General features: G+C 35.9%; 1 protein-coding gene across 1 annotated transcript; it reads left to right on the top strand.

The window, feature by feature from the left end:
- Nucleotides 1-1,334: 1,334 nt before the first annotated feature.
- On the top strand, nt 1,335-23,135 carry LOC103713943 (hyperosmolality-gated Ca2+ permeable channel 1.2-like). Its single transcript, XM_008801003.6, has 13 exons — nt 1,335-1,710; nt 1,804-2,079; nt 4,344-4,690; nt 6,526-6,672; nt 8,480-8,615; nt 9,615-9,716; nt 13,546-13,665; nt 13,816-13,896; nt 14,163-14,503; nt 15,778-16,023; nt 17,994-18,318; nt 20,375-20,608; nt 22,605-23,135. Exons 3-13 carry the CDS (start codon nt 4,377-4,379, stop codon nt 22,845-22,847), a joined length of 2,289 nt encoding a protein of 762 aa, XP_008799225.1. The 5' UTR covers nt 1,335-1,710; nt 1,804-2,079; nt 4,344-4,376; the 3' UTR covers nt 22,848-23,135.
- The last annotated feature ends 409 nt before the right edge of the window (nt 23,136-23,544 follow it).

A 23,544-nucleotide genomic window follows, 5' to 3' on the forward strand; every position in this document is an offset into this window, starting at 1 on the left:
CCATTTCTTTTGCCTTTTGGACGAGAGTCGAGTGTGTTTCGTCCGATTCGGCCACCTCGCTTTCAGACGAGTCAGCTGCGGCGCCCACCAAGATCCGAATCCATTTCAACGGGTTGGTATGGTGTCCCTCTCATGATGTCGGCAGGCGGGAAAAAAAAGGCAAGACTCCTCAAAACAACAAACCATCGCCCCCGCGCACCGGGGATCGTTTTTAGTCCGTAGAGCTGCTGCTTCAACGGTGAACGAAGGCTGCGGATAAAGCCAGCGAAAGTCGGCGAGTGGTTGATCCTGGCAGAAACATGTCTCGATCAAGAAATGAAATTATAAAAAAATAGAATTCGACCCAAATTTCACAATTCTATATCAAAATCATTAATTCCGGCAATCTTGAAAGGTAGCCAAAATTGAGATTATTAATATTTCGGTTTATCTTGGTCCGGAAAAGTAGAAAAAAATCCAAAGTCTTAATGAAATTTCTAAGATTTTGACAATATCACATAAAGCAAGTAATTGGATCAACAAATAAAATAAATTAAAATTGATTAACATATTAGGAGATCGGTTGGAGTACATAGTTTTTGAATCTGCAGATCCATAAAGAAAAAGGAGCTTAGATTTATAAGCGATCGGTATGGAAATCTCAGCCATTATATTGATATATTGTATTGGCCAAGGTATCAAGATATATCAATAAGCAATGGGCTTATAGGCTAAGGTTATGATGGAATTATATCACATGAAGAAGTTACCAATGCAAATACAAATTAAAATAAAAATATTGGTATCAACCAATATGTTGAAAACAAGAACTGACTTATATTAATTGAAATAACTAGAACTAAGTTGCTAGTGATATCTAGGCGCGTAACTAAGTTGAGCTTCATCAAGCCTAGGCTTTTTTCAACCTACTTTGAAATTAGTGCTGAGCATAAATTCAAAATCAAACTTGATTTTTTTTATCATTTGATTGAGCTTAAGTTGAGTTTTATTCTCCATTGAGCCAAGATGAGCCCAATCTGTCATCTTGATAACATCAAATTAAGTTGAAATCAACGAGAGTTTGTATCAAATTAAGCTAGGTTTAGTCTTACATTAAAATTTAACTGATCCAAATAATTAAATTCAAAACTAAATTAATTCTAATAGATAAAAATTTATTAGATATACTAGGAAAGATTCCCCGAGCCAATGAACAAAACTCCTTTACTATAGTATATTATACGTATATATGCCACCATAAATAGTAAATATTATATGATATAATATTGTCAACTCTTAACAACAAGCCATATGGAGCCATATGTTCATACTTGGTCCAACTAATTAGTGGCACCAATTATTACCCACCGGAGCAGGTCCACGTAATAATTTCTTCCATATTTGACCTGATTTTAACCAGTTGGCACCCTCTAAAGAATTAATTTTTATATAATATTTTGAACTTATTAAGCGTATAACGGTACATTATGGATTGAGTAACGGCGTGGCGTTCCACATGATCCTCTGGACGTGTTGCAAAATCAGAAAGATTCGGTAACAAGATCTAAGAAACGAAGCGTCGCATCAGCCTAGCCGTCGTGGTCTCGCGTCTTTCCAGCGTCGCACTACATAGCCTCCTCGACGCCGACGGTCTCCGCCACTCCGCTTTCTTGCTCGCTCGCTCGTCCGCCCGCCCTATTCATGCTGTCTCTCGCTTCGTCTCCTTTACTGGTATGGTGATGATATCTCCGACTTCCTCTTGCAGTCTCTGTCTCTCTTTCTTGATCTTGGATTTCTTTCGACTTCTTACTTATTTCTTTACAGATTCTCGTTTCAATCGCGGCTGTTTTCTGATTTGAAGCGTTAACGGGTGGGAAGATTGCAAGAAAAATGAAGAATTAACACCAGACCTGACCCACTGGAAAAGGCAAAAAGCAAAAGAAGCAAAAGGAGTCTACCACAAATTTCGAGCCCTCGCCCTTTTCGGAGTTGTTGGAGTTGTTGTTGTCGAGAGAAGAATTCCTAACTCTCCCTTGCCTGGAAGCCCTCCGCCCAGACGTTTCCAGATCTTCGTGGTCCCTTGCGTATTTACCTCTCTGGGTAAACGCATATTGATCCCTCTCTCTGGTTTTCTCTCTTTCTTTCTTTTTTTTTTTTGCTTTTCCCTACTTCTTCGTTGTTCGTTGATATAATTATTCGAATTTCTTTGTTCTGGGTGCTTGGGGACAAATTTCGTCACAAAAAGATTCGACCCAACTTTGGTAGATTTGGGCTTGGTGATGTGCCGAACTTGTGCTTTCTTTCCTCTTGATAAGCACTTTGGCTTTCTAGTGATTTCCATGCTTGGTACTAACTTTTTTTTTTAAAAAAAAAAAGATTTCCGTCAATTCGAAGAATATAAATTATTATTTGGATAAAATCTTTCATTTTCTGCCAAGAAGAAGTAACAACTTATAATGGACCCTTGTCGTGCTTCTTGTTTGATGAATTTGCTGATAGAGCTAATTGATGACTATTATTCTGTGCTTGTGCAATATACGAAATCATAGAACTTGGAGTTCCAGTTCTCTTATAAACATTCTTTTTTTTTTTGGTGGACTTCATGGACTTTGATATCAATTTTAGCCTTATCATGCGGTTCTGGGAACAAAATCTATATGACATGTTTTCCACTGAGAGTAATAATCAAACTTGCAATCTGTTACCACTTCTGGGGACCACCAGTGTGCTGCATCTTGGTTTATAAGTAAAAAAAAAGGGAATTTAATTGAAGCGGGAATCAAATTTGAAAAGCTTCTATGAAGATAAAAATTATATTTGTCAGGGTACACCATTATGACAGACAAAGTAGATCTCTTCTTCTTTTCTAGAAGAAATTTGAGGTTAAATAAGATTATAGAGGGATGCTCTATGTTCATGTGCTTGAAGGTGAAGGTCCCTTGCAAGTAGTGTAAGGCATGCCTTGCATTTTTCTTTTTTGATGAATAATCATGCTTTTATGCAACAGTCTAAGTTGGAGCTAGAGTCATAATGGGTTGGGATGAACACAAGCTGGAGAATTAATCTGATGTACCATCTCAATCGCCTGAAGGAATAGTTCATCTAGCAAAACAAAACCTCTAGAAGGATACCTAGAGATAGTGACCTAAATCCGCAAGTTCTCATTGAGATTTGAGATCTTTGTCAATGGTGAATCAACAACAAACAATAGGATTCTGGTATATAATGTACAGAATAAGAGTATTAATGCTTTGCTTGATGCAATGATGAAATCCGTCATTACATTTTTCTATATAATGAGCTTGTCTCCCATAACATTATTTGAAGCTCTAGCAGGGTGCTGTAATACCATTAAAAGTTTAGAAAGAAGTGGGATGGACATTGATTTCACACTTTTCTATTGGAGGCAGATGTCATATATTAACCCTCATGAATATATATACTTTCTTATTGCTCCTTTTGTTTAGTTGATTACGGCGACAAGCCTACATATTTAATGAAAATCTTACCTTCTTCTTGCTAATATCCGCCCCCCTGGCAAAAAAAAAAAAAGTTCATCTAGCAAAACAAAATCTCTAGAAGGATGAATAGAGATAGTGACCTAAATCTGTAAGTTCTCGTTGAGATTTGAGATCTTTGTCAATGGTGAATCGGCAACAAACAATAGGATTCTGGTATATAATGTACAGAATAAGAGTATTAATGCTTTGCTTGATGCAATGATGAAATCCGTCATTACATTTTTCTATATAACGAGCTTGTCTCCCATAAAATTATTTGAAGCTCTAACAGGGTGCTGTAATACCATTGAAAGTTTAGAAAGAAGTGGGATGGGCATTGATTTCACACTTTTCTACTGGAGGCAGATGCCATATATTAACCCTCATGAATATATATACTTTCTTATTGCTCCTTTTGTTTAGTTGATTATGGCGACAAGCCTACATATTTAATGAAAATCTTACCTTCTTGCTAATATTCCCCCATGCGGCAAAAAAAGAGAAAAGGTATGGCTGTTGACTTTTAATACATGATTGTTTATCTTCGTTGTTTATGTGGATAATGAAATTTGTTGATATTATAACTTAGATAAGTTTTATTAAAGGTGATACTTAGGCTCTTCTTGATAAGGCTAACCTATAATGTGAGGTTTGTGTAATATGCATACTCATTATTAGGATATTATTTTCCCTTTCCATTCTATTAATATTAGAAAAGTCATGAGGCACTATCGTTGTCTATTGTAGTCATCTGGTAATACTAGTTTTAGAAGTGACATGCTTTTCTTTCATTATTATTTATGTTGATTCGATGATTACACGATTGGTTCCTTATTTGATGCGTATAATGGTTTATATCTGCAGGGAGATTGGTAATAACTTAATTCAGAGGCGGATATGGCCACACTTAGTGACATAGGGGTTGCTGCAGCTATCAACATACTAAGTGCCTTCACATTCCTTCTGGCATTTGCTATACTACGTCTGCAGCCAATAAATGATAGGGTTTACTTTCCAAAATGGTATCTTAAAGGTGTAAGAAGCAGTCCAACACATTCTGGAACATTTGTGCAAAAGTTTGTCAATTTAGAATGGCGTTCCTATTTGAGGTTCTTGGGATGGATGCCGGCTGCCTTAAAAATGCCTGAACCTGAGCTAATAGACCATGCAGGACTTGATTCTGCTGTTTACCTGCGGATATACTTGATTGGGTATTCTAGTTATATTCTAATAAGTTTGTTTATTGATTTATTTTATCATTTCATTGGTTTTCTTAGATTTTCTGTAGTTTTTTCAATTTATCATTTTTTTCCATTGTGTTATAATTGCATAGAAAAGAAGGGAAAGCAAAATGAAAGGGCTAGTTCTTGAGAAGCATTAAATTATAATGAGTAAAGCAACAAATTGCCCCATCTAAAATAAGTACATTAAGGAATGAAAGGGCCATTGTTTCATGGATGTAGCACCAGATTTGGATAGCATGCTACCACTAAAATCTATTCTATGCATCAGACATGGCTAGCCATTTGCATAAGTACATAATCACAGAATGCAATGAATCGACATGTTAGAAGTTAAACTGTATATGAATGTGGATACATAAACAGCTCCACATATTCATATATATAGTTGGGATTTGGGAAAGTACACTTTCAACAAGTTCACCTAAATTTTATATGTAAATGAAAGGGCCACAAAACTATCTCTCTCTGTCTCTATCTCTCTCTCTCTCTCTCTCTCCCCTCTTTCATCTCTCTCTCTAGAGACACATATATATGTTTGGGCGCATTTATGGTTACATGCAGCAGGGGACAATAACAGGAATACCGACTACAAGATTTAGTGACTGGAGTTACAAAATGAAAAATTTAAACAATGAAATATGCTCCACAACGTCTAAGATGTCTGTGTACAAAACTTCATAGGCTCTGAAAACCTCTGCCATATATATCAAGTCCTCCTAGATATATAATTCTAGTGATATGTTGTAGCATGGTGATTTGGGGTGACTTGATGCATAGGCTAATGTTTTAAAGAGATATATGGGGTTTTTGACATTTGTCAATCATATCCAATGATTTAGATTTTCATTTTGTAACTTGAACTTCATAGTAGGTGCAAAGTCGTCTCTTTACACCTTGTTTGTGTTACAACTACACCCAACACGTACATGTATACGTATGTACATATGTGCACATGTGTGTGTGCACGCGCGTGTGTGCATGAGCCTATGTTCTTGGTCAATTTTAGTGATTGATGTTGCAAAAATGAAAAATTCAAACCAATGGTTATGATTTAAAGGTCTAAAATGCCTCAAATAAGAAAAAGAAAAACATCATATGTTTTGGAGATTTTTGCCTATAAATTAAATCATTTCAAAAATGGACACACTATATCTTGTTAGAACAACTATTAGCTTGTTTTTACAATTCTAAGTATAGGTGAGAGCTATCCAAAATATACAAGTTTTCTTTTAGTCCTTGTAGATCACATACTATAGTTTATAGATTCTTATTTTATAACTCTGCCCATTGAATTTTGAAATGGGTGTTATACATAAAAACACACATATATTTGTTCTGATGGAGAACAAGTTGCTTGCTAGAGAAAAGACTTGTATATATTTTTTTGCATAGTGTTCTCTATGTATCTGTAAGGTTGTAGTGCTACTTTTTCTTATTGAAGATTTAAGTTATCAAAATTTAACAAGGAACAGTGTGCTAGGGTTGGTGAAATAGGAAACATAAATAGTCCACACAACATCATTTTGATCCCATATTTTGCCTTACTACATGCTTTCTGTTCACTTTTTTTTTGCGTAGAAAGGTTTTTGGTTCAGGTGTTCTTAGACAATGCACGTGACTCCAAGGTGGCATGGTTGAACTTATAGATTATGATTTATCTCATCTGAAGAAATTTCTTTGCTCTTCTTAGATCAATTGTTTGATTGTGTTTTGAAACTTAATTATATTTGAATCATGACTGCTGTTTGATGTCGTTTTTGTGTTGTTCTTTCTCTTCTTCTTCTTCTTCTTCCCCTTCCCAGCCTTAAAATCTTTGTTCCTATCGCAATCCTGGCATTTGCTGTGCTTGTACCTGTCAATTGGACCAATTCCACTCTGGAGAATTCAAAAGTAGTATACAGTGATATAGACAAGCTTTCTATATCAAATATCCCTAACGAATCACAGAGGTGAGCATTTAATGATTTTATCAACAGATAAGTTGCTAGTTAAAGTGTTAAGCTGATTCCTGGTTCCTGTGTTCTCAGTGTCTGGTTGCTTTTCAAAAGTTTTCTGCTCCCTGAGCTGATTAACTGATCTTTCTGTCATGGCCTTCATGTAATTTTGGTGTTAGATTACTAAAAATTTGTTTCTGCTATGACTAACTTTGCCACCTATCTCCTTGATGTCATGGAAGTTTTGCGATTACAAGGTATCTGGATGTTAACAGGTTGAACATTTTACAATTGGATTAATTTTCTAATTGCTCTACATGCTATTGTAATATCTCCTATGGGAGTTTTGGACAATGTGATCAGCTATGCAGGATGAATCCAGTCAAAATCAATGAGCAAGAGATTAAGTAGCTTTGGTTCCTTACATGCAAAAGAACATGAAAATAGTTGAAAAGTTTATACTGGAATTTGCTTGATTAAATGAAGATTGGTTCAAAGTATCATTTGTTGTTGTGATCTATTGATCAATATTCACCTATTTTAGGGCTTATTAAACATATTACTTTTGTTGGATGGTCTTGCCTTGGACATTTATTAACCTAGCATTAATTATATTCCTCTGTGTTGGAAGTGTTAGTTGGTAAATTATCATCCATAAGAATTCACTAAAAAGAATAATACCATGGTGACTGTGAGGCAAGACTTGGAAAACGATTTAGTAGAGATACTTGGATATGCACAGTTATGAATTGTGCATGAAGGAGTAGGAATAGGATCTGTAAACGAGACGATGGGTGCACACTGATGTAAGCTCAGGCACAGGCATGAGCGTGCATGTGGAATGGATGACATGGTTGTCATATGAGAGCACGGGCATGAACGTAGGCCACATGTGATGACAAGAGTTGGTGGGTGCAAGGTGGGCAAGGTGACAAGTGCACAAATGTATGAGCACAAGCATGTATGTGTTGGGTGCTTGTTAGTCATAAGCAAGGGTGCCCCTATGAAACACCATGTGCTTGTGTGAGTTGGTCCACACATTTTCCTCCTTTCTGCCCCAGGGCATATGCTTGCTTCATAACACGTTAAGCTTGTAGCCTAATTAGACCCAGGCTTGATTAGGCTCAATTTGCTTATGCTCCCAAGGAGAGTCCATAATGGAAAAATGTACAGTTGCTTATTAGTGTTGCATCCCCTAGAAGACAAGAGATATGGTAATTGCCTTAGTAAGGACCAAGGATTGCCGAACCGGTACTGGGTGCCATATTGGTCGGCGCCCGGTCCGGTTCGGTACCGGTCGGCGCCCGGTCCGGTTCGGACTGGACCGAACCGGTCGCCAAAAATCTCATCGAACTCAGTGCGAACCGACCGGTTCGTACCGCGCGCTGTGGCAAATCTAATCGAACTCGGTGCGAACCAACCGGTTCGTATCGAGCTTTGGCTAAACCAGTTTCGTCCAATTCGATCTTGTACCGGCCGATTATAGCCCCGTAGGGGCCGGAACCTTTTTATATGCCCGAATCGACCCGGTCAGAGATCAGTCGGCTCGGTTCGGCCTGAACTGGACGGTATGGCCTGGATCGGCATTTCTTGGTAAAGACATACTGATTAGGAATGAAGAATATACAGCACACTGATTACCCTATTTGTATATTTATCTTAGTCTATGTATTTTCAGTCCTTGTTCTCATGCTATATTTGTACACCAAATATATTAGATTGATAGCATTTGTCAAGTCTTTTTGTAGTTGGATGTATCCCATGGAAGACCAATCTTTCTGCTTATATCTTACAAGTTAAAACTGTTTACTTTTTGTTGCAGATTTTGGGCCCATTTGGTGATGGCATATGTCTTTTCCTTCTGGACATGCTATGTGTTGCGTAAAGAGTATGAAATAATTGCATCAATGAGGTTGCATTTTCTTGCATCAGAGAAACGCCGTCCGGATCAATTTACTGTAAGCTTATCTCAATTTTTATCAAATTATTCTTTGATATAAATAAATTTCGATTTTATATCCATACCTTTTTAGTGGATTTGAAAGAAGTTTGTTGCTCTGGTCCATCTCATAATTTATTTTTCTATAACTAAGGAATATAGTTATCTTGTCCTTTTGTATTCAACAGGTTTTTCTTATGTTGCTCTCTTGTAATTTAAAATAAGAACTGTAAATGGAGTATAAGTCTGCATGTACTTGTTCGTTGTTTGACATGCTGACATTCTTATTACAATGCTAATGTTTAATGTATTTTTTGATGGAATTTTTTATAGGGCATAGTGGATGGCATAAAAGTTGGAAAAGTAAAATGTTTTGGGGAATGACTTTATCCCATTTGTTTCCATAAATTTTTATGTCTTTGTTAACATAGTCACTTTGTATTCTTGCATTTGGTTACTATTAGGGGAGGGAAAAGTAAAATGTTTTGGGGAATGACTTTATCCCATTTGTTTCTATAAATATTTATGTCTTTTTTAACATTGTCACTTTGTATTTTTGCATTTGGTTACTATTAGGGGAGGGATTATCAATCATTGACCAAAAAAAGTAGCTGTTAATAGATATATATGTGCATACATATGCATGTGTCATGCATGATTTTTCCAATACTATTTACAGTGTTACACAACACTGGTTCAAGGACATTCACAACAAATCTTCTAACAAACATGAGGAATTATATTCCATACCAAAAGCCTATGTTCTTGCAGATTCTATTTTCTTTAGTACGCATACTTATATAAATAATTATGTACACATACTTACGTACGTGCATGTTGAGGGGGGCCATTTATATTTTGTAGTAGTGTTAGTTTCATTTGATGAATGTGGCGATGTTCATGACAACAAATTTTCTTAACGTTCTTACCTTTTTCTTTTCCTTTCCAAGTAACTTGGCTTTCTTAACTTTATTACTTGGTTCTAGAATAACTCATGGTATATTTCAATTTGTTTCAGGTCCTTGTACGGAATGTGCCACCTGACCCAGATGAGTCCGTTAGCGAGTTAGTTGAACATTTTTTCCTTGTCAATCATCGTGATCATTATTTAACTCATCAGGTTATACTTGGGCACAGTTTCCAAATTGCTATAGTTTGAAGCTTTAGAATGGGGATGTTAGGAAACGATGTGATTGACTCTCTAGATTATAGTGTTTACTTATTGAAGGCTTTTCTTAACTGTGCTATTTTTTCAATTGTAATCTAATGCAGTATACAGTCTTATATGAAATATTTTATATTGTTCAAATAAAATAGTCATGTTTCCAAGATGCAATGTACTTTTTCACTTAACTTAATGCCACCTCCCATCCAAAGTAATGTTGAAGACCAAGCAGAGTCAAGGTTAACAAGCAACATGAATCAGCTAACAGAGAGAGTGAAAAAGCAAAATTGTTCATACTTCATACCAAATGAATCAACATTCATTCCATAGCATTCTTGCCTGTGTGTTTTACTTGGCCACTAATGAAGAAAGAATGAATAAAGGTCCTCAATGTTGGCCTCCTTTATCAGTTGCACAAATATGCATGTTTGGATTTCTATGGTGACTTGGTGAGAATGTCTTCAACTGACAAAAAATGTTGACATTCCATTCCCTTGATCAAGAATCCAGCAACATTGTGGTTCCCAAGTAATAAAATCTTTTGATCACACCTTCATTGTCTATCACCTTCCCAATTTTCAAATCCCAAAATGCAAAGTGTGGGAAATAATGTCAACCATACCTACAACACCGACTAATTTGATTGTTTATTAACTTGTACTCAGCTAAAAACATGTAAAATAGAAGATAATGTGCTGGTTGGAGGTGCATTATTCCCTATGTTTGTTATGTTGGATCTGTCAAACAATAAAATTTCTGTTGGAAGGTGCCCTTATAAAGCCATAATTGGCTATATTTTAGATATTCTGTAGTTATTAATAAGATATAAAGTTATTAATAAGCTAACATGTTTCCTTTTTCCATGCATATGTGTAGACATAATGTAAGCATAAGATATTTAACAGAGTATAACTGAAAGTCTATAGATGATTTGTAGGGAACTAAGTTAATCGATTTTGGACTGAACTTGACCCTCTTATGTAACATGTAATAGATACCAAAACCCTTTCTATACTAGATTTAAGTGAGTGATCTCCTTGTATATTGATTGACATGAGCAATTTATATATATATGGATATTACTACTATTCTGGTATTATGTTATCATAATCTCCTTCAATCTAATTTAAAGTTGAGAATTTTTGTTACTAACTCATGGAGCCTCCTAGGATATCTTAGAACCTTCTAAGGAGAGAAGCACTGTAATGTTTAAAAAATATGTGATGCAAACTGTTGAATAGGTATTGCTTTGCAAGTCAGGGGTAGTAACTAAAAGAAGAAAGAAAGTGAAGGAGATGAGAAGGGAAATGTGGACTCCACCAGAAAGAGAATTAATTTGGTTCAAATAGCTTATTAATTCTTCAACATTCATTAGTGTACACTTGACTTAGTACCCTCGACATCTTTATAATGAATGTAGGTTCATTGGGACACACTTTGGATATTAGCGATGGAACTTACTCCAATACATTTAATAACAAGTATTGCTGTGCCAATATCGGAGCTCGTACCGGTCGGCTGGCGGCACGATTCGGTGCACCCCCTAGTTGTTCCGTGTCGGGCTTGTACCGACACAACAGAGGGCAGGGGAGAGGGAGAATGGGAGAGAGGAGAAGAGAGAGTGGGGGGAGGGAGGGAGAGGGAGAGAAAAAAGGGAGGGAGGGAGATAGGGAAGGCCGGTGGAGGTCGGCGGAGCGCGGCTTGACATAGCATAGAGGGTGGGAGAGAGGAAGAGCGTGAGAGAGAAAAAGAGAGAGAGAGAGAGGGAGATGGAGAGAGGAGTGGGGAGGGAGGGAGAGAGACAGAGGCCACCGGAGGGCTGTCGAGTCCTGTAGAGGGCCAGGAGTGGCGTGGAGGGGCACCGACTTCACTTAAAATTTTCAAAATAAAAAAGGGGCCATGACGGATCCCTGTTTCTAACGAAACAAGGATCCGGAGGGCGAAGCCTCTCCTCCGCCCCTTCATACCACTCCCCGACCCTTCGCAGCCCTTCGGCGCCTGCGGCGGCCTCCATCTCTCTCCGTCTTCTTCTTCCTCTCTTTCCCCCTCTCTCCCTATTTTCCTCTCTTTCCTTCTCTCTCTCCCCCTCCTTCGCCGATTTCTCGTTTTGAATAGCGAAACCGGCCCGGTCCGCCACCGGCATGGTGCGGTATGCTCCGGACCGGACAGTTCGGGACAGTTTTGCATTCTTTTTTTAATAGAATAACTTCCTATATAAATATGCAGCTTATCATTAAGTTCAAGGAACATCATGGACTCCTAACTTGGATCAGCCACCTAGAATGTTTTAATGACTGTAATACTCTACCTGAAAACAAATGCAAAAGAACAGAAAGATAGACTTTCTTCCTATGCAATATGAGTATGGGTGATGCATAAAAAATATTATATGATTATTAGAAGCTTTTGGGATTTAGTTCTGAGTGGTCGCATCATATGAATTTATGAAATCCCTTTCAAAGTTTATGCTCTCATTTTGAAAGATTTTTGGTATTTTTGGCTCTTTGGTTTCTAGAAGAATTAATTTTATTCTAGTGATTGTTGCTTTCATGTTTAGTAGCTTGTATTTTAAGTTGGGGTAGATTATGGTGCAAGGGCAAGGAATTTTAACACTCTTAAGAAAAAGAACATGGAATTACAAACAAAGCATTTCTATTTGACTAATAATAGATATTATAACTCACCAATAAATCACCTGTTTTGTGGCTGTCTTGCTAACTACACTGCTGTACTTAACAATCAATGTGCTCATTATGACTTTGTCCTCCATTTTATGACAAATTATGCTTTTCCGTTGCCTTCTTTTATGGGTGCTGTTCACAGCATAAGGAAAAGTTTAGTCCAACCAGTTGTGCTTGTCTAATAAATGATAACATGACTAAGCAGCAGATCATTTTCTCTTAGCTGTAGGACTAAGGTCCAGTATTAATCAATGGCTCACAACTTTTGAGTCTGCCAAAGCCAATTGTCATTTCATGGACCTGGATATATCATACTTACTCTGCTTTGCGATGTTATTTAGGCTGCTAGCAAGTTACAATTAATGACATTGGGACAGATGGTTATTCTGTCTGCGATTGTTGCCTTGCACTTTTGTTAATTTAACTGTAGATCAACAGCAATTTCTTGATGCGGTGCCATGCTAACTTTTGCCCTAACTTCGTATTAGGCAAACCATAGGTATGTGATCTGCCTTGATCAAGGCGGATGGCATGTTAGAGAACTAATTATTTATCATGATTGATACCTGCATCAATTTCTCATAGATTTTAGAAAGTGTTGAGGATATTGTCTTTTTTAGGTATATAAAGTTATCACATGTCCATCTATGTGTGTATATTTGTATGTGTGCTTTTTTGTGGGTTTCTCGCCCATATTGAATTTGTTTTTACATGGCATTTCATCTGATTTTACACTCCAGGATTTGCATTATATTTATTCTTCTGTTGGTGCAAAATGCTCATAACCAATTTGATTTGCTTCCTCAGTTATCTAGGCCTTAGTCCTGATATTAAGAACTCTATTAATAGTATTCAAATCTTCTTATTTTATGAAATCTTACCCAGTAGGGGATATTTGCTTTTGATCAGAGCATTGATATTTGTTCCAATAGCTAGTCATATAAGATCATTGACCTCTCTTTTCATTCTATATGTTTTGAGTTCCATTGTAAGTTGCTAAATTTTGACATGTAATATGTCTGTCATGTTTTACACTCTATTCCTAGACACAATTTAAGTTATTTGTGATTTTTGTTGTTTCTTGTATGGACTGGGCCTTGTAGGTTGTGTATAATGCAAACAAACTTGCTCAGCTGGTCAAAGAGAAAAAACAAATGCAGAATTGGCTTGATTACTATCAATTGAAATATGATCGGAATCCATCTAAAAGGCCAACTCGAAAGGTTATTTATGCAAATGATATTATTTACTTTATTTTTGGCTGCAATCTTGTGCCATTTTATTGCCCTTTTTTGTTGACATTGACAATAACAAACATTTGTTACCTCTCTTGGAAGATTCATATTTTATTTGAGTTTGTTTTGTTTCATCAGACAGGTTTTCTTGGACTATGTGGTAAGAAGGTGGATGCGATAGAATTCTACACATCTGAGATTGAGAGGTTATCTAAGGAAGTAAGCAGTATTATCCCTTTTTCCTTGCATCTCTAGGTGTGTTTACATTATATTTAAAGTATAGATATTTTTTGTCATGAAAAGATGAAAATATAGCATGCTATTTTTTGTTCATATGGTTTTGCAAATAGTATAAGGCAGTCATAGTTGAATGATTGAGGCCTCATTCAGTACTTGCTAGTATGTTGTTTAAATAATAAAATATATGCTTGTTATTTTTTCATGGAAAACTCATCGTTGCTTTTTTATGGACAATGTTATTTCAGGAGGCCACAGAACGTGAAAAGGTTAAAAAGAACCCTAAATCTGTTATGCCAGTGGCATTTGTTTCTTTTCGAACACGATGGGGGGCAGCTGTTTGTGCTCAGACACAACAGGCCCGTAATCCAACCCTATGGTTGACTGAGTGGGCTCCAGAACCTCGTGACATTTATTGGCAGAATCTACCTATTCCTTTCGTTTCCCTCATAGTTAGAAGGTTGATTATAGCAGTAGCATTCTTCTTTCTTACCTTCTTCTTCATGATTCCAATAGCATTTGTGCAATCTCTTGCTAATATTGAGGGGATCGAGAAGGCTGCTCCCTTTCTAAAGTCTATTATTGAAGTGTAAGTAAATAGCACTCTTTGAGGTCTCATGCTTCTTTTTCTTTTTTGTTCCTTACTTGGTTTGTGGTTATTTTTCTTACTTTCATTTACATTATCTAACCTAAATTCATCTCATATTCATTTTCCTTGTTGACTTTCTTATCCTGTAATTTTGCTACAGTTTACTTCCATAAGCGACTATGGGAAGGTGATATTAGTGAATGATTTTTCCTTCCTTTTTAGCAAAAGTTATGAAGAATCTCCAAAATTTAGGCAATATACATGCGGGCTGCTATCGGTTTGGATAATTGAAGTTGGGATATCTGCATGATGGATGCAAAGGTTAAAGAATAAAGCAAAAGGAATAATCAGGGTTTAAGAAAAAATATCAAAGAAACTGGATTGATTCAAAAAGCATGCCTTTTTTTTGGGTTTTTGCAATACTAAAAAAAAGTAAAGATAAAACATTGCTAAAATACCAAGAATCTTAGAAAGCTAAATGAATATTCTCATTTTTTAACTCATAAAATTGCAATTTTCTATCTCTAAATATTTCTTTAAATTATAATTCCTAGTCATAATCAGGACATGGAAATAAAAAAGCACAATATGTGTTCATTGGCATAGGAGATCCTAGAGGAAAGGACACACTCTAATGGGGCAATGTAGTTGGTTATTCATCGCATTTTGAATCTTTTAACAGTTGCACCTCCATAACCAAGTTGGTCATTGCCTATCATATTGCATGAGTTTGAAGAGTTATTTTAGATATAATAGCTTGTCACAATTGTCTAGATGCCTATGTTAAACATGTAATTTATAGTATATGCAAGATTTTAGGTGCTTCCCTGTGCGAGTCCATGCTGGCCTGTGCCAAAACAAAATGAGTTGATAGCTCAAAACCAAGACAAAAATCTTATTTTCTTTTTTTGAAAAAAATTCTTTGAGTTTTGGCATGGACACTGTCATTCTGGTTACTGTTCTAGCATCAGTGAAATCCTTGATATGTGTATATATACCCTGGGTGTTAGCAGACTGTTGCACTCATCCGTTCTTGATTTTTCCTTTTTTCATCATTATGATTGTTAAAACTATTTTTCTGAACTCTGTGCATATTTTCTTGTTACTTAATGTAAAGTTTCATATAGGAAACTAATGGAAACAAAGAATTATTATGTGAATTATGATATCTACTTATCTAGCTTTAAATAATATGCTTGCATATATCTATTTTATGATTACGAGGTTACTCTATATCTTTCACTTTCATTGAACAGCATTTGACTTTGGCACAGGCACGTTATTAAGTCATTCATCCAAGGTTTTCTTCCTGGAATTGCTCTGAAGATCTTTCTTATATTTCTACCCGCAATACTGATGCTCATGTCCAAGTTTGAAGGATTTATATCCTTGTCGACTCTGGAGAGAAGATCTGCGTCCAAATATTACCTCTTCTTAATTGTTAATGTGTTTCTAGGGAGCATAATCACCGGAACTGCATTTGAGCAACTGCATACTTTTATTAAACAGTCGGCAAATGAGTATGTGTTTGCACTTTTTCATTTACTAGATAAATGGATCTATGAAACTTTGTAAAATTTATACTTTTAACATATGTTCTCTTTTTGTTAAAGCTTGATGATGGAGGCACCCTTTTTTTTTGGTGGGGGGGGGGGGGGGGGGGGGAAGGGGGGATGGTTGTGCACCAAGAGTAGTGTCTGCATTAGCTTATAGTTTCATATCAACAATTTATTGACCTTTATCCCATCCCCTCTACAAGGATAACAACTTGTAAGAATCATTGATTGTCATAAAAATAGAAATATCCATTTCCAAATATTTGACTCTCTCTCTCTCTCATGCACACAGCCATGCATGTATGCATGCATGCACATTAATGCTCTGAAACATATTTTTGGTCAATCAAACCTTATATTCTAGCTTGATATGCAGGGGAACTGATTAGATGACAGTGGATGCAAATGACATAATTGTGTTAGTAAATCAAATGTATTATGCAAGTTATGTGATGAAAAATCAAAAAACATCTTAATATTATATAAACAAACATAAATTATCGAGATATATGTAGGTGATTATATTGATGAGCCCAAACAAGGGGTTATGGAGGGGGAAGATTGTTATTGGTGGTGAATTAAGTGGCTATGTAGGCAGAAATAAGTGAGGAACTGAGAGGCATATGATATACAATAGAACAGCAGTAATACAACAAGGTTCATTTTCTTAAGGTTCTAGAGGAGCTAGGTGACTATATTACAAAGGTTGCTATGAAATTACTTCATGAAACAAATAAGGTATTTTACATACATATAAAGAGGTGGTCAGAATTGTCTAATGATGATTATGGAGAATAGGTCATGCTTCAAGCATTGATAATTTAATCAAAGACATTGATTGATTAGAATATGTTCTGTGACTGAAAAATTATAATGCTGATCATGCAGCTTGTGATGATTTCTATCAACTATTAGGCTCAACATAGGTATACATGCACAATTAATATGAGGAGAAGAGGCACTATCTGTACCAGATCTGAATAGGCATGCTTAAATTATGGAGAACATGGTTTTTGTGATGGATGTTGATAGCAGTGTGATCTGTAACTTGTTTCCTTCTATAACTATCGCAACATTCTCCTAATGGCCTTGAATGTTTTCTCAAAGGATTACCACCTAACGATTTTGACGTACAAAGGAGTAATGAGTGCACTAGTAAAGTCCTCTTGGGCTAAGTCAGCAAGTCAAACCATCTGTCTCATGAAAATAATAAATTAAATAAAACCAATAATAATAGAAGGACAAGAAATACAGAGTGACATACACTGCAATGGGTGATATACTGATATTTTTTTATGCACTCGAACCTCCACTCATGAAGTATCTCGATATGGATATATGAATCGGCAGGATGATGTTTCATTGGAAGACAACAGACTTTTGAATTATGATGGATCCACGGCAAGGATTGACCTAGAGAATTTATTTCTTCCTACAGTTCTGAATCAACTAATATTGATATGAATGAAGTGTGGCTTTTCATGTTATTTTAAACTAGATTATGTTATTTATAGGGTTGACTTCCAAGGTTGAGTAATGGAGAAAACTTTATTAAATTGCCTAAAAAAATTTAAATCTAGATTCATCATAGTGCAATTTTAGTGGCTTTCTGAAAGTTTTGTGCTAAAAATAAGTGCTTTTTTTTGTGGTGGCAGTTACAAGCTAAATTATTTTACTTATCTAGGTATTTTTGTGTCTAAGGTTTTAATGCCCATGCTAAGGATTGTAATAATGGATCTTATAATAGTTGAAGTGCTTCATAGATTTGGTAATTGGTTACAACAATTATTAGTAGGGAACAATGTGATAACAAAACTCACTGCATCTTTTTTAAAATCAAGTGATCATGATCTGTCAATCAAAATTCATTTCAACATGTTATTTACATAAATCATGCCATGTCTTCATGCTTCATATTTGGTCTTTTCATGCAGAATTCCAAAAACAATAGGTGTATCTATTCCAATGAAAGCAACTTTCTTCATAACCTATATCATGGTTGATGGTTGGGCTGGAATTGCTGGGGAAATTTTAAGATTGAAACCTCTAGTAATTTACCACTTGAAGAATTTTTTCTTGGTAAAGACTGAAAAGGATAGGGAAGAAGCAATGGATCCAGGAAGTATTGATTTTGGTTCATCTGAGCCTCAAATACAGCTATATTTCTTACTTGGCCTTGTCTATGCTGTGGTCACGCCATTCTTACTTCCTTTCATCATAATATTTTTTGGTCTGGCATACGTTGTTTTCCGTCATCAGGTAGGCAACTCACCATTATTACCATGCTTAATCTTTCGCAAAACTTTTACATGAAAAATGTCTTAGTTATGCATATTGTTTTCTAGTCTATAGATCACATAATTTTATGGTTCATTCTAAGTGATATTGGACCTGAATTTTATTGATGTTATTAGAGAAAATCTTGTTAGATCTTGTTTTAAACATTGCATTCACAAGCCAATGTTGTTGAATTGATGACCCTTTAGCCTGGTTTTACCATGAATGCAGACCTTTTCCTAAGATTAAATGTTCTTCACAGACCTAAATAGATCTATATTATCCAGTATATAAAATGGCTTGGACATTCAAACATTCATGATGCTTGGCGAAATGTTTTCATGGATGTGGCACTGAAATCACTAGTATTACCAAAGAAATAATCATGGCTTGTTTATCATGGATTAACAACTCCTCTACCAATCTGTCAATATCTAAGTGTAATTATACACATCAGGATTTTGGCACGATGGCCTCCAATCTCCAACTTGGCTGTGAGGGCATAATATCATTATGTTTGCTCCCACTATTTTAAGTTACAATCATAGAATCCATGAGGGCCTTACTTGCATATTTGTCTCTTGCCGATGACACAAGCCAGCTAGATTACAAAAAAAAGTCATCCCACATATCATGAGGCTATTCACATTTCTGGATCATCCATCGCAATGACCTAATATGTTTAACAAAGATGTCTGCACATGTTTCTGAACGCTTGGCTTAAAGTTATTAGCTATAATGCTGGATGTTCTTAACATTCTGTCCAATTTCAAGTAGCTAATCCTTGAAACTTTCATGAAAGCAATATACCAACTGTCAGTTCGTTCAATTATTTGAGTGCAGTAGACCAAGATTTGAAACTTTATCACATAGCAGTAAATTGGTCAGAAATGAATTTATGACCCTAAAAGGTGCTAAACAAATGAATAACAACTAAATTTATTATGCATGGTCAGTTTTGTGTGTTTCAGGATTGGTTATGGCTAGCACTTCAAATGTTAATTTTGATATTGTTTTTGTGAGATAATGTAAATTAAAATTTTGAACTTCAATTAACTGCTACAAGAAATTATAGATAGTCATTAGGAGGCATATGTTTATGAAGGCAACAGCAACATCATTCTCCTTTAGGTTCTGTTCTTTGGGAGGTAAAAAACTTGGAAATCTGTATTTTTATTTGTTGGAAAAATGGCTCCGGAATTTGTTACCTATTTTGTTTTGCATTGCTACTTTTCTTGGTAAGTTGCTAAGATCTATCCATACTTCTCATAATACCCTTTAATCTATATATAATATTTATAATAATATTATAAATATTTTATATAATATTTCATATATATTATATTATATATAATACACATAATATAATATAATAATCTTAGGGTATATATGCTGTAAAGATCAAACCATGATGCATCATTTCATGATAGGTTTTGATCAAGGTATTCAGCACCCTTATGAAATAACAAATTACATGAGGGAGTTGGTCTTTTCCATTTTCATGCAAGCTTTCTAATCTTAATTATCATCTTTGTATATCACTCTAGCTCACTAAAGACCAGACTATTTCAAGTGTCAAATGGCTTCTAGCATAAGTTATTGGAGATAATAATTAAGCAAGAAAATTCACTTTGTTATTATTTTAGTAAGACAAAAACCACATGAAAAATGTCAATGCAACAAACTTTAGGTTTTTGTTGTCCAGATCATGATTTCTGAACTACCACTCTTTCTTCAATAATGTTATTTTTCCTGAAGCTAGAATGACATGTCTGGACTCCTTCTGCAGTTATAACTCTTATAGCAGATAGAAACCAGCCTACTATTGATATGCATATTAGTGGTCCATTGACATTTTGAGCTTTGCATAATAATGCTTTTATTTCTGAAGCTAGAATGACATGCCTGGACTCTTTCTGCAGTTATAACTCGTACAGCAGATAGAAACCAGCCTACTATTGATTGTGCATATTAGTGGTCCGTTGAAATTTTGAGCTTTGTATCCTAGTATTTCTTATAGAAGTTTCTATTGTCACAGATTATTAATGTCTACAATCAAGAATATGAGAGCGGGGCAGCCTTCTGGCCAGCTGTCCATGGTCGCATAATATGTGCATTAATTATATCACAGCTGCTTCTACTTGGATTGCTAAGCACAAAACAAGCTGCTCAGTCGACACCTTTGCTTATTGCACTTCCTATATTAACCATATCATTTCACAGGTTTTGCAAGAACCGCTATGAACCTGCTTTTGTTAAATATCCACTTCAGGTAATTCTATTGTTACAGTATTATCTTACTCATAAATAATGCAAGTAAATCTGTCTTAGATTTAATTTTTTCCTGCTTTTCAGTGATATTAAGTCATAGAAATTATGCAAATTTGACATCATTTCTGTTATATGGTTATGATACCATCTGTCTTTGTGTTTGATAGACTTCCTAATAGGTACTTAATATGAAAAATGAAGAAATAGAAGTTTGTATATTGTAAGGGGACTTTGTTCATCCACCCACCATCATCTTATATTCCCATTATTGCTCGACATCTAACCCTCCCTATATAGCAGCATATTAAAGATGTCATTTTGAAAGAGTAAGGCTTGCAGATGTAGCTGTATGCACTATGCACTATACATGTTTTATGCAAATACAGTATGCACCTGTAAATGGTTGACATGCCAGAAAATGTTTGCATGAGACATAGGAAATGTAAATGAGGAGTTCGGAAACAACACTAGTTAGGGAAACATATAGATGGTTTTTATCCAAACAAAGAAGGGGATGGGGGTGGGGAGGGGTTTTATAATGTGATGCAACAAGCAATAAATGCTCAATGTTCTTTTGACAATTAGATGACCTGTGAGATGCAAGATAGGAACAAAGGGAAGTTTGAGAATATTATAGTAGCCTATACTATAGATAGTTTGTATCGGGAACTTAGCTATCCATATCCAATCCATATTTGGAATGTGTTATAATTTCCAATCCAAGCCTAACCCAAATACCTTTTGGATTGGACTGGATTAATTTCGGATCAACTGCAGATCGGAAGCAAGTCAATACAATCAACTTGCTTCCCTTCTAAATTAATTTTCTCCCTTATCAGGTGGTTGATCTTTTGTCCTCTATCTCATATGCCCTAATTAACAATCATTTTTCCCTCACAAAACAGACCACTTTATATAAACTTATGACTTGGTCTATAGGACCAGTCAACAAAGTGTCAATTATTGATACCAATACACATGTATTCTCCAGGAGTGCAAACCAAAGATTTTCACATAATGATAGTGAAATCTATCCTAACAATGAGGTTATTAATTGGGCATGCTCTCAATCCGGTGAAAAAATATGCAATGACACATTGTAGTCATGTGGTGTCACTGTTCCAGAAATTGCGAAAGGTTATTTCACTGTCTTGTGGTCACCTTACATAGTTGGTAGCTATGTGAATGAGTCACCAAAACCAAGCCCATCTCTAGCTGTTTAACTAATGTAATGAACAAAAGCTTTTGCCTCAACTCATGGAGAATAGTCATCCACTGCCACTAAGCTTCTAAATATTGGCCGTGGTATATGGGTTGTTGCAGTATGGTGTAGCACCTAGTCAGTTTGTAGTTGCCCAGCTGACACTTAAGACACTGGTATTTGCAAATTTTATAAAAATTCATAAATAGATATTAATTAGAAAAATAGTAGTAAAATATTGAAACTTCTGAAGACAAAGAAGGTTAAGGAGAAGGTGGATGGGGAAAATGGCAGAGGAGGAAGCAAGATAGTAGAGAAGAGAGAAAAGCATGGACTGACTAGTGCAAGTGCTTGACATTTTCTCCCGTCTTGTTGCCACCGGTGACTGTTCACTGTTGTTTGCCTCTCATAGACTCACAAAGTCAGGGCTCAGGATTGTTTTGACCTTGTCACAGCCTGTCCTTTCAGTTTAAGGTTACAGCCATTGCAGACAATACTTCCAAAAGAAAAAAAGGTTCCATACTTCTGCTGGCAAATACCAGGTCAGATGGAACTCCTATAATTTAAACGGGCCTCCTTGAAACCATGTTAAATCACCATAACGTGTATCAAGGACATCAAAGCTTGCTACAGAGCAATCTGACGGATTCTAGTATATGAGTTTAATCATTTTTATTTGCTCCTTTTTAGGATGTCTTTAGGTAGATACAGAGTTGTTTCCTATGGTATGTATACATGCGAGATAATGTTTATACTTTTGTTGATTCTGAAATATTGCTGTAATTTTCCTTTGCAGGAAGCAATGATGAAAGACACATTAGAACATGCCAGGGAACCAAACCTAGATTTGAAATCATACCTATTAAATGCATACATACACCCAGTGTTCAAAGATGAGGAGGATGATGACAATTTTTCGATGGGAGAGGAGCGAGAATACGACAACACACTGGTACCCACCAAGCGGCAGTCTCGTAAGAATACACCAGCCCAAAGTAAATATGGTGGTTCATCATCACCTTCCCAATTACAATTATAGTATTGCATGGCAATGTAGCATTGTATACCATTTGTGAGATATTATCATGTGCATTGGTATTCCAATAGAAAGTGGGATGGGTCAAATTCGCAGCCTTACATGTGCATTATATATGTTTTCTTTGAGCCAAATTATATCGGTGTTGTATACTTCCGTCCTGCATTATGCAAACTGTAGCTTCAATACCAGGTTATGGAACTGCTTTGAGATGTCTCACATGGAAAGGAATCACCAAAAATTAACTGTTATTTGTAATCAATCATACGCCTAGTGTGAATTGATAATTCAGTTGCCTGGTGTTGCATGCCATTCTCTTATAGAAGATGTTACATGGCACTGTTATTGAAGATTTTACTGTGTAGCCTGGCTGGCTGTATCTGTAAATACGTGCAGGCCATCTACCATAAGAAATCCATGCATGGATGGTTGTGATACCACCCTCTAAGCTTTTGTTTGGCTGGTCTAAGGCTGGCACCGGCATGTACTGAGAAGGATCGTAAGCCAAACTATTGCACTGAGCCAGACCCCAAGTCTTGCAGTGCCGAGAGGCTTTCTAATTCATCCGACCCACTTCTATCCAATGTATTCCAGTGTGTCATCAACTCATTAAATTGCTGTTAAAGATTTTCCAGCAAAAGGTGGCAAACAACCCACCATGAGGTGTGTTTTGGAGATTTGATCAGATTTATGAATGGCC

The sequence above is a fragment of the Phoenix dactylifera genome, chromosome 1, assembly GCF_051530095.1.
Source record: "Phoenix dactylifera cultivar Ajwa chromosome 1, Ajwa_hap1_PhDact_Kaust_v1.1, whole genome shotgun sequence".
Classification (NCBI taxonomy): domain Eukaryota; kingdom Viridiplantae; phylum Streptophyta; class Magnoliopsida; order Arecales; family Arecaceae; genus Phoenix; species Phoenix dactylifera.

Coding starts and splice junctions, on each gene's coding strand:
- LOC103713943 (XM_008801003.6), top strand. CDS start 4,377: ATGGCCACACTTAGTGACATAGGGGTTGCTGCAGCTATCAACATACTA. Junction 4,691..6,525: donor CTGCGGATATACTTGATTGG/GTATTCTAGTTA, acceptor TCCCCTTCCCAG/CCTTAAAATCTTTGTTCCTA. Junction 13,666..13,815: donor CTAAAAGGCCAACTCGAAAG/GTTATTTATGCA, acceptor TTGTTTCATCAG/ACAGGTTTTCTTGGACTATG.